General features: G+C 55.6%; 1 protein-coding gene across 1 annotated transcript; it reads right to left on the reverse strand.

Annotated features, from left to right (window-relative positions):
* Window positions 1–217: 217 nt before the first annotated feature.
* On the reverse strand, window positions 218–7,666 carry FAM110A (family with sequence similarity 110 member A). Its single transcript, XM_050918375.1, has 2 exons — window positions 7,535–7,666; window positions 218–2,738 (listed from the first exon to the last, which is right to left on the reverse strand). Exon 2 carries the CDS (start codon window positions 2,488–2,490, stop codon window positions 1,402–1,404), a length of 1,089 nt encoding a protein of 362 aa, XP_050774332.1. The 5' UTR covers window positions 2,491–2,738; window positions 7,535–7,666; the 3' UTR covers window positions 218–1,401.
* Between the last annotated feature and the right edge of the window lie 4,451 nt (window positions 7,667–12,117).

Here is a 12,117-nt window from a genome sequence, read left to right on the forward strand (position 1 = left end):
CAGGCCCTCCGCAACCCAGGGATTCTCCTATAAACACTCATTTCCTCCTCCCCACAAAAGAGCTTAACTAATGTGGGTTGGGAGAATTCACTCCCCGGGAAAACTTGTGCAGAGGGGGGCGACATTCTCTTGGTAACTGAAGCAGAGTGATCAGAGTTTCAGTGTAGAGCAAAACAAAACCAAAATTAAGTTTCATCTGGATCAAGCTGCCTTCAGAGGACCCCCAAGGTGATCTCTTGAGGGACGGATAGGGTGGCACATTCACCTGGCGTGGACACTTCACACCAGAGGCACACCATGCCTTGCGGAAGCACAGAAGTTGCATGATGTGCCCAATGATGGCTCCTCATTCGAGGCACCGCGAGCTGGGCTGACACAAACCAGATCCTAAGATGCATGAGATGCACTTCGGATGTTACTGTTAACCGGACCTCTGCTAACGTGGCCGACCCAGCTAAGAACATTCCCACTAATACGGCAGGAAGGGGCAGGCTCTGCACAGCTGGTCCACCCTGCCTGGAATGGAGGGTGCGGTCCAGGATGGAGTAAAAGTCTTAGTACCAGATCCCCTGGGTTTCTGGCAGAGTCTTTGTGGGAGTTGTGTTTGTGTTGTGCATGCAGGGCCGGAGAAAAGCCCTCCACTGTGACCACCAGACCCTTAGCCGCACTGCAGGAGGCGGGCATGTGTTGGCTGGGCCATGAGCTGCACAGAGTCCCCTGGGCTCGCCCATGAGGTGTGTACACACGTGTGTTCTTCCAACCGCCTCAAGATAGCGAGGGCGTTTACAGTCCTCTTGGCGCGGTCTCAGTCAACTGATTCCTAGGACAGTGCGGGCAGGTGCCAAAGAGGATCCAGGCAAGCAGGTGCAAGCCAGCCCTTTGCCCTCTCACTGGCTCACGGGGGACGATATTCCAGGCTCTTTATTAATAGCTTGCATATTTACAGGATCAGTTCCTGTTAGGATGGAAACCCCTTCCCAGGGCCAGCTCTGTTGACCGAGACAATGTGCAGCCCTGCAGTAACTCCCGAGAATACTGAACGTCCCTACTTGTGCTGCCAGGCTGGCCCCGCTCCTCCCCTCGGCCCCTGTGCCAAGGAAACTCGCCCTGACTCTTCGTTAGTGCCCTGCAACTCTTGAAGTTCTTGGCTTGGCGACGTCTCGTCACTGCAGGGACCGGATCTCTGAACGCTGCGGGCCAGGGGTAGGATAAGGGGCTGGGAGAGGCCAGCAGGGGCCAGGGACCAGAGCTAAAGGACACTCTATCAATGAGACTCCACCATCGGGTGTTTCCCAGCGGGACCAGACTGAGTCATGCAAGAAATTAAAATACCCCCTTGTACATCACACACACACACACGAAAAGGCTTTGCTATCAGAGTTTGTGGCATCCATGGAGTCGCTATACGTTGGATACCTTTTGGGGCTCTCTGGCTTGCCGTAGTCCGTACAGCCACTTGATCACCCTGGCGTTGCGCTCGATGACGGAGATGCCGTAGGGCATGCGCTCCGCCTGCTTGTCCTCCAGGGTGGCGGCGCTGCGCTGGGAGCGGGCACACTCCGAGCTGGCGGTGCTGACGCTGTGAAACTTGATGGAGACAATGTCCGAGCTGGCCCGGGCAAAGTGCTCCACCCCTATGTCCCTCACCTCCTCGGGGTCCAGCCCGCAGTAGTTGAAGAAGCGTTCCAGGTCGGCCGTGGCCCGGGAGTACCTGTCACTCAGGTCAGACTTGGACCTGTGCAGGAGGGTCTGCCGCTTGGCGCTGTCTGTCCGCCTGTCGTGGGGGCTTCTATTTGGTGAGCTAAGGGAACTGGCAGAGGGGATCCTGGCCTTGGCGGGTGAGATGGGCACAGGGGTGACCTGGATGGTTGGGGTCACCCTGTCCCGACGAACCCCGCAGGGCCGAACATCCACTCTGCGCACGGCCACTGTGCTGGAGGGCTTGGATGTGATGGAGCTCTCCGACAGCTTGCTCATGCCATCCGAGGGGCCCTTCCTCCTCTGCACAGCAGGGTGCCCACCCCGCTCTTTGCCTGGGGGCTCCCTTGTCTCTGCTCTCCACTTGTGCTCCCGGGGGCTCTCCGACTTGGGGAAGGGCAGGGGGCTGTCACAGATGTTGATGAGGTTGTTGAGGATCTCCAGGTTCAAGGAGGTCTTTGGCCCACAGGCTTCCACTCTGCGGCCCCCTTGCGGGGTCTTGCGGCTGGGAGTGAGCATGGCTCTCCGGACCCCGGGAGTGAAGAGGGGCTGCTTCAGGAGTGGCTTCACCGGCTCCTGCTTGGTGCTGGCGACCTGCTGGCTCTTCACATACTTGGCTTTGTCTGCCTCCAGCCTCTCTACGGCGCTTGGCTTCCTGGTGCCAGTGGCTGCCTGCCGGCGAAAGTACTCAGGCCCCTTGTTGAGGATCCGGAATGGCATTGCCGAGGTGAAGGGCGCCGTCACTGAAACCCCCTTCATCATGTCCCCAGCCTGGAGGGTTTCTACGGGCATGCTGCTCAGCTGCTGCACGCCCCCCAGCTGCTCCTCCACACGCCGCCCACTCTGCTCGCCGGCTCAGCCGTGCCCTGTGCAGCAGTGTCCATCAAGGGTCACATGTCCCCCATGCCTGGTAGCGAAGATTAAGGCTGAACGTCAGCCCCGAAAGCAAAATCCCTCTGCTCTTCCAAAGGAACCCAGACCGATGAGTCCAAGGGGCCGGCAGCCGTGGTGGAGTCTGCCCCGGGGTCACGCTCCACTCGCTGCAAAGAAGGGAAGAGAGATCAGCACACAGCCGAGAGCGGGCAGGAGCGGGCAGCTTTCCTGCCGAATGCTGCTGCCTCCTGCTTCTGCCAGCTCAGCCAGACAAAGGCACTGGCAGGCCTGCCGTCTTTGCCAGGAGGCGGGGGAGACCGGCTGGGCTTCCTATTTCAAGGCACAGGCCCCACCCCCCTTCCAGCCAGGTCTCTCCCTCCAGCCAATTGACAGAGGCAGAGACACTTCAAATAGAAACCTCCACCAATCAAGGGAGAGCGGCTCTAGACAACTGCTTGAATGAAAAGAGGGGACGAAAGGAGGGGAGCAAGCAGTTATAGTCTGGCCTCTTGCCTCCCTCCCTCCTGCCATGATCAGCCCCTTCTTCTCCATGGCCCTCAGCCAGGCTTCCCCTGCCCACCCCACCATCATCTGCCCATATGGGCTGCCCAGCCGGCCCACAGTGCCCTGCCCCTTGGTCTGCTGGGATGCCCCATGCATTCCCCCCACCCTCCCCCGGGAGCTGCCCACACGCTACAGCCATCTGCACGAAGAAGACTGACATGGTGTCAGTGGGGGATGTGAAATAACATCCCATTGAAACAGGGAGGGCTAAACACCCAGCATCCAGATCATCCAAAGTGCAAGATCTCCCCCATGGCTCAGTGGGTGAGACAGAGCGCTAGAGAACAGAAAGGGCCCTTGCCTAGACAGCTCCGTAAACCGGCCCAGGATCTGCAGAGGCGTTTCTCACCTCCCAAGCAGAGACTGGGCTCACGCTGAGCTCGAATCTCTGCCCCCAGAGACCAGATGCCCTCCCTTGCTGACGGGTTGGGCAGCCCCTCGGGAGGCGGGGGAGTTCTGGGCTCCTCTCTCCCCGGCATGTCCCAGCCTGGCTGCACGGACACACGGTGGAAGCATCGCATGCTACACTGAGCCTGATGGGCAGGCCAGGCTGGCCCATCTGGAGCCACAAGTGTGAGAGAACGGTACTGCAAAGGGGGAGTCCATGACTTGGCGCTGCCACCTGGGAATCTCTACAGGAAGCCTCTCCTCTTCTCCCCACGCTGTCACAATGATCGGGCCTCAGTCTGGGACAGGGGGCCGCAGGGAGGAGCTGCCGTCTGCTAATGATAAGCACACATGTGCTGGGCAAGGAAACACAGCCCTGAGACAGCCATGTGCCCCCCCTGAAGAGGGGCAGCCAGAGGAGAGCTAACGTCAAGGGAGCCGCCCACGCTTTTGGGGATCTTGCTGTGAACACATGCTGAGCACCCAGAGGCCTCCGGGGTCCACTCGGTGAGTGTCACTCTCAGCGTGACCTTTGGGGAGAGTTGCTGTGGTGAATTCTTGCATGCCTGGACACGCAGGCAGCAGGGGCTGAAGTCGCAGAGGCCAGAGGTGGATGGAATTTAGGGTGAGAGGACATATAGAAGGAGCCGGGCGAAGGACCCTTGTTACTTTGCACAGAACCCAGGAGGAGTGGCCCTGAGAAAGCTCAGAGCTCCACAGACACAGACGTACAGAGCTCCCCGCACTCACATGAATAGATAGCACTCACTCCAACACAGTGCTCCGTAAACGAGGCTTCTTTCTTTCCACTGCCCTCCCCTCCTTAATCCTAGTCGAAGGGGCATTTTAAACAGCTTACAACTGCTCCTGTCTCTCATTAGCCACAGGGATTAGCAACGGGCAAAGCTCAGAGACTCAGTGATTCGCACAGGAAATGCACCCGGAGGTCAAGCTGCTCATCGGAATATCTTGGGGCTGGGAAAACCTTGGCAAGACAGCCTCGCTCCTAACCCCTCAGTACATCCGGTCCCAGCCAAAGTGCAGGAGAAAACGACTGGCCAGGGCACTCTTCCATAGCTCAGAAAGGAGATGTGGATTTAGCTCTGGAGGGGGGTTCAGACGGGCACTCGTTTTTTACCCATGTCTGCTTGCCCATTCTGGCAGGTGACAGTTGGAGACTGGGAGCCAAGAGCTCTGTGTTCTGTTGCAGACACTCCCCCCGTGTGACCTCAGTCTAGTCACTTTACCTCCCTCTGCCTCCATCTGCACCACGGGGATAACAGACAAATGCATCTTCGCTTATCTGCAATTTCCTGGTTCATACATCAGTGACAGTGGGTCTGCGGCCTGCTTGAAGCTTGGGCTCGAACCAGAGCTGTCAGTGACCAGCAAAAGGGGAATGCCTCTGCACCAAACAGCCTGACAGCTAAAACAAACATCCACAGCCAGGATAACTAGTCCCTGAAAACTAGTCTTTCCTGCTTCAGAATCAGGAGCCAATCTCCTCTAGCAAGCATGAAACCCAGCCCTGGAGTGCAAAAAAAGGGTGCCTTGTAAAGAACTTAGAAGTGGGATTAATTTTGCTTTGGAGGCAGAAGGAACCCAGTGGGCTCTGCAGGGGCATTCCCTGCCAGCTAGCAAATGCCAGGTCTAGTTCTGCCCCCTAAGCTGCAAGCCAGCTAGCCAACATAGCAGACTGAAGACCCTGATGGGTAGTTATCCAGCTGTGGGAAGAGCTTTGAGTTCCACGGGTGAAAGACATTATGGAAAATGTGAAGAAATAAAGAACCTCTTTGAGGTTGCTCATGCTTTCCCTAAACTGCAGCTTGCAGTCCGACTGGCTAGGGGGCAGGGGCAAACGCCCCGCAACCAGATGGGCACCCAGAAAAGCAACTGAGCTTCCACATGAAGGACTAGGAAGACCCAGAACTAGAGCAAGGCACATCTCGCTATACCCCCCGGCTCATTGCAGGAACAGTTGTGAGAAGCTTCCAAAGCAGTCCAAGCCATCGACAAGGGGGTGCTTGCTCCGTGGGTGGGAAGGGGAGGGTAATCGTGCCACAGGACCCATGTGGGCCCTGGAGAGTAGAAGGCATTTCGCTATCACTTCCAGAAGCGCCTGGCGACTAAAATGGGGAGGTGAAGGGGAGCCATGGTAAACAGACTGAACACTTATTATTTAAATAGCTAAAGGAGACGGGCAGCGTCTGTCGTGCACATGTTGATCTGATCCAGTGTACCCATTGCCACGATCTCCAGCTATCAAGACACACTCATCTCAGCGTCTCGGCTCTCAGCCTGCAAATACATGCAAGGCAGCCCTCCTGAATGGCAACGGGGACCCGCGACCACGGTCAATGGCTTATCCCACTGAACAAAGTCTCGCCCTTGGGCCTGCGAATAGATAGAGCGAGCGGGCGCTGACACGCTCCACATGGTACGCCCAGCGGGAGGAGCGACCGCCGAGGGTGGCTGAGAAGTTTAACTCAGTAATGTCTGAGCAGTGCTTGGAGAAGGAGACACAAACCATCGGGATATTCCAGCCCTACATCCACTGAGCCCAGCTGTCAGCAGCGTCCCCGAGCCCTCAGAGCCGGCGTCTCTCTCTCGTCCAGAGCTAATAGGCGCAGTGGGAAAAGAGGCACCAAAAGCAGTGGCAGGCCTGCGAAATGGGGCCCAGAGTGCCCCACTGCTGACGTGGCCGTGACTCCCCCCCCCCCCAAAACAGTGAGCAGCAATCAAAGCATGCGGCCCTCCCCCACCGTGAGTGCCCTGTGCCAGGCACTTCAAACCACCTGGAAAAGACAGGTCCCCTTCCTCCCCCCTCCTCTGTGCACTTCACTACACCACACAGAGTTGCACAACCTTCCTGTGAACCCACAGCAAACACGCGGTCGTCACCGACGGGCTGGGGAACTTTCCCCTCTAAGTCAGGGGAGTTTTGTCACAAGCCCAATAACCGGCCCCCCTTTGGCTGCCTAGGTTAGCGGGTTACTACCCAGCCCCACAACGGCAGAGACTGCAGCCGAATCCTATGCATTGGCCTTGCTGCTGCTGGGCTGGGGGGAGAGGGGAGGGGAAACGTGAGAGAGGGAAGTGTGTTTCAAATAGACCCTGCAGATAGAACCACATCCTGGGGATGCTCCCATCTGCTCGAGCCAGACGCTGCCCTCCATTGTGCTCTTTCCAAACTAAGACAATCAAAGGCCAGGTCAGTGCTGCTCTGACACAAGCCCCTTTTTTCCTTCAGCTCCCCCGCACAGCCAGCTCCTGGTTACTCCACCTTCCTTTGAACTTTCAATAGGCCCTACATTTTTTCCACATATGCCACAAAGTTAAGTGCCGACTGGGTCGGGTTGGTTTCATGTTCAGGAAGTAGGTTGCCCACGTCAGTGGACTGTGAGATTGTAGGGATCAGAGCAGTGTCCCACCTGCCCCTCTACCACCACCGAGCTTCTGGTCACCCTCCCTCAGCAATCCGATCCTTTCCAGAGCTTCATTTCTTTACCTTCCAGCAGAGCCAGAGAGAAATCCCCAGGGCTTGATTCCCATCTGGCTCTGCTGTGACCCCTCTGAATTCAGCATGTCACTCCCAATTCACACCGGCGTTAACAAGAGAAGGATCAGCCCTGCCAGTAGGTTTAGACACTCTGGCCATGTCTACACTACAGCAGTAGCTCTGTGACACGGACACTTCCTACATCGACGGAAGGGGGGTTTCCGTGAGCGGTATTGCTAGGTCAGCCTAAGCTTTGGGTGTAGACCGGGCCTCTGCTCAAACCCTGCCCAGTCCATTGGGCAGGTCCCCTGTGCATCACACGGATCTGGGAGCTTTGCAAAGAAGTGGAAGGAATTGTCCTGTAGCCTCTGATCCTAACTTGAAATGCTGGACTGCCTGCCTTGGCTCAGGCCTCCTGACAGCCCTCTGCCACTGCAGGAGCCTGGCTCCGCCTTGGGCTGCAGCCAGTCGCTAGGCCCCAGGGAGAGGGAACAGCAAACAGCAGTAACTTACCAGGGGTGCTTTCTTTCCCTCTTGGGATGCAGCTGGATCCCGGAACACCAGCCAGCCGGCTCCACCTGAGGCGTCTCCGGGGCTTCCGCTCTCTGCAGCAGCAGCAGCTCTGCTAGCCCAGCTGCTCACCTGGCGCGATCAAGGAACCTGCTTGCACAACTTCCTGTTGATACTCAGACGGTGAAGTTCCCTGTCAGCCGGTTGGCAGGGCCGGGAGCCTGTGCACAGAGAGCAAACCCCCCCCTGCCCTGAGCAGCAGGCGGGGGCGGCTCCAGACACCCACAGCTGAGTTAGCTTCACCTGGCTGTGTCACCAGCGCATTTCTCCTTGTCCCCGGGTGCTCTCTGCCTCAGTGTCCAGCACCATGTCGGGGGGAGTCAGACTCCCCAAGGAGGAGACCACCCGCCAGGTCGTCCACTGCAGCAGGAGCTTCCAGTGTATTCACCGTCTGGTGACTTCAGACACGCTGAACCTGAAAAGACAGAAGGCTGCCCCCCCCCCTTCCCCATAGCCCGAGGGGAATCCCACCACATGGCCTGGAAAGAGAGAGGCGCGTGTCGGGGTGGGGGTCCTAGCAGGCACACTTACAGATGGAGCATTGACAGTCCCTTCTCTGACCCTCGGCTTTTTACTGCCCCCACCCCAAGGCAGCCAAAAGAAAGAGCCACTCAGTGCAGAGACCACAGCCCCCAGCTGGGCAGTGCCATGGCAGAGTGATTGCTGAGCTAGGGAGGGGAAACATAGGCAAGACTCTCTGTGGGGCTACCCCTCTTACAGCCCCGTAGAGAGGGAGGATGTGCTGTTTGGGGTATGGCCCTGCACCGCTTGGGTACACTATTACAGTAGTGCTCAGAGACTCCAGCTGAAATCAGGGTCCCATTGTGCTGAGGGCTGTACGCAAACACAATAAGAGAGATCCTGGCCCTGCCAAGCTTCCAATCCAAACAGACACAGAAGACAAAGAGTGGGAGGGGAAACAGGCACAGAGGGGTGAAGTGACTTGACTAAGGTCACATACCAAGTGGGTGGCAAAGGCAGGAATGGAACCAGGTCTCCTGGCTTTCAGACCAGTATCCTATCCACTAGGCCATGCTGCCTCTCAGCTACTACAGCGAGTACAAATCATTCTGGGTGGAGAGACAGACATTCTCATGGGACAGATCACAACCCTGCTTCCTCGACTCTGTTATAACCACCCCAGACTGAGGCACCTTTCCACTGCCTTCAGGTGGAGTGGGGAACCAAACATCTGCAGATCAGGAAAGGCATGATCTGAAATGCCAGCTCTCCATGAGGGAATCATTAGTCAGACCATTCTCTGCAGCCTTGACATGGTCTCTGCCAGCCAGGAAGCCTGAACAGGAATGACTGTGGTCTCACAACACCGAGCACGTTCTTGGACATTCTAATAATAACAACAATCATCGCTGGCATCGCATCCTGTGAGTAAGCCTCATTATCCCCATTTCACAGATGGCAACACTGCAGCACACAGAGACTGACTCACCCACATCACACAGAGCCTGGGAACCCCGACTCCTAGTCCTCTGCCTTTAGAGCAAGCATCCCCATCCCTTATTAACCTCCTCCTCCTTGCTGTAGAGGTACCTGCAGGTAGGCAAAGGTTGCAGCAGCATCCTGCCCCCAATTCTCCATCTGCTGGAAACTGTCCTGAGAGAGAAATCAGAGGACCCAGCAGAGAGAGAGAGCAGACCCTTCCCCACGTCCTGCCCTGGCTTTCCCACCACTCCCCTGGTGGAGCGACACTTCATCAGGTCAGGAGTCTGAGCAAAGGGGGTCAAGGCCCCCCCCCCATCTCCCCGAGGGAGCCAAGGTGCTACATGCAGAAGTGGAAGATACCATCAGGTTCGGGTGAACCCGCTTACACCCGCAGGAGGGCACAGAAGGGACAAAGCCAAACAGGTGGGCCGTGGAATTCTTAGCCACGTCAGTAGGTCTCCAGCATTGTTGTTTGTTTCTGACCAAACAGGTTTTCCAGGAGGTGAGATCTTCCCAACCTCACCACAAGGCCAGGGTGGAGGGGGAGGGGAGAGGCCTGATTTCCCCTTTCTCATAAGACACCCCTGCTGCCTTCCACCCCCGCCCAGGATCCACAGCCACACAACTCTACATTCTCGTAGCTGGACAGAAGCCAGCCTGGGCACCAACTGCAGAACAAATATCACATTTGAGCTGAAGAGGGGAGGGGCATGTACAGTACAACTAGTTCTCTGTACCACCAGCAAATAAAACGCTAGCATCAAATGCCAACAGCCCAGTGCTGTGCCTGGGGAGGGGGAGCTAGGCAGGCATGACGGCAGACTGACCTTCCATCTCCCTCAAGACATGGCTCATATCCACGCAGTGCTATGCTGAGCCGCAGGGGCCCTTGGGCACTGGCAAACTCCAGGGGCACAACTGTGAGTGCTCCTGGGGAGGCGAGGTTCTATATTTTTAGTGCTTTACCCTCCATTTTGGGGCTGTATTTTGCAGACTCTGCCTTTTCCTGCAGAAAGATAACGCTGCCAGCTCTGCCCCAGCCCAGAGAACCTTCCCGGTAGCTGACTCAGACCATTGTCTCCAGCTACACAACAGGAGCAGGGAAAGATGTGGAGGACTGCCACCCCACTTCACCTTACCAGAGCTTTCACTTCACAACCTCACCGGGGCCGCTATGAAATGATGAGGTTATTAAGCAACAGCAGCCAAAGAAATCAACATGTGGAGTTGGGGGATTTATTTAAAAGCATTATCATTATGAGTCAACCCTCCTTTCCTTGTTCTGGGACTTTGGAGATTTTCAGGCACAATACAAGTTGATTGGGTTTTCCCTGGCCCTTCATCTCTGGGATTTTCTTTGTTTCCCAACCTCCTTCCCTCACTAGCAGTTGTAACGCTTCCTGACTCACTGATGGCACTGGCTCCCTGTCTGCAGGAAGATTAAAGCTATCAGCGGAACCAACTCAAGAGTTAAAACCCTTCACACTCAGGCCTGGTCTACACGAAAAAGTAGGGTCGACGCAGCTACCTAACTCAGAGGTGTGAAAAATCCACATTCCTGTGCAATCTAATTAAGCCAACCTAACCCCTAGTGTAGACAGTGCTAGATCAACAAAAGAATTCTTCCATCGATCTAGCTACTGCCTCTCAGGGAGATGGGCTACCTCCACCAATGGGAGAACCCCTCCCGTCGGCATTGGTACTGTCTACACTGAAGCACTAAAGCAGCGTCGTTTCAAGTGTAGACAAGCCCCCACATAGCTCAAGTATGTCTACACGTGCTGCAATCACACCTCCCGACTGCACTGTAGACATACCATTAACTGTTCACACCTGAGTCAGTGAATCGGTTGAACATGTATTCCCAGAGCACGGCACTGAAAAGTAACTACAAAGGCACCTTCTTATTCAATGGAACTGCTCCCTCTGTGCAGCCAGAAACACACGTACTGAATGTAATGACCAAGATAAGCCTTTTCACTCCTGCTAGCTCTGCCAGCACAGCTCTGGGGAGGGAGCGGGGCTCTAGCCTGGCCTCATCAAGAAAATGATTTACAAAGTCCCTGTTGCAGGGTCTCGTTCTGTCCTCAGTCACAGAGCACTGAGACTGCACAGCTGTGACTGAGCCACGAATCTTTTGTCTGTGGTGAGATGTGAGAAGTCAAGAACCCAGCTTGACTTTCAGAGCACGGGGCAGTTTGTGGGGCTAGTGCTTAGAGAAAAGAGATATGGGTAAGTATGACCTTGAAAATCACTGCAGGACAATGAAGGTGGAGTCCTATTATGCCATTTTTAAGAGTCAAACTGCATTTTAAAAACAGAATTCTAGATCGTGTAAATAGTCTTTCAAAGCAGATCAAGTAAACTTGGGTTTAGCCTCATTTTAGACACAGCAGAGACAAGCCAACTAACCACGGAGTCACAAAGCAGACGCATATTATCTCTGGAGCCTCTGCAATGCCTCACCCACTTTATGGTCTGAACGAGTGGAAAACACATCATGGCTTGGCTCTCCCATTTGGCTGTCTAACGTTGCATCATCTGAACTGTTCCATACTTGCTAAAGCTATAATATTGATTGCCTGCAGATAGGGGCTTAGTCAGACTGGATCAGCCCGTCAATTCCAGTCTCCTGCCTCAGGTAAAGTTTGTTACCTGACACATCAGAGAGAGGTAAAAAAATTTCCATAAAGGGCCTACCCGGCATGAAGTTCTGGACATGAAGGGGTATTCTTTCCTAGGTCTGCAGGAGCCAGCCCTGCTTCTCTCGCTGCTACTTGCAGAACTCATCTTTTTATCAGTCGCACAATTGTTCAGGCCTTTTCAAAGGCCACCACAGCATCTGACACTCTGACCTTCTGGCTGATGATACCTTTGCTGTCACTGAAACGTGCAGCAGTGGGAGATATCCCCCGTGGCTTTGGGGCAACCTGATAAACTGCATTTCCCAGCCCTTTCTGGACACCCATCCCCCACAGAAAATCAGACCCAGATGTAACCAGAAACAAGACCAAGAACTGATCCCCTCCCAGCTGCCAACTACTATCCAGCACCCATGGGTCAGGCACTCTGTGCCCCACTAA

Source organism: Gopherus flavomarginatus, chromosome 11, assembly GCF_025201925.1.
Source record: "Gopherus flavomarginatus isolate rGopFla2 chromosome 11, rGopFla2.mat.asm, whole genome shotgun sequence".
In the NCBI taxonomy this organism is placed as follows: domain Eukaryota; kingdom Metazoa; phylum Chordata; order Testudines; family Testudinidae; genus Gopherus; species Gopherus flavomarginatus.

Coding starts and splice junctions, on each gene's coding strand:
- FAM110A (XM_050918375.1), bottom strand. CDS start 2,490: ATGCCCGTAGAAACCCTCCAGGCTGGGGACATGATGAAGGGGGTTTCA.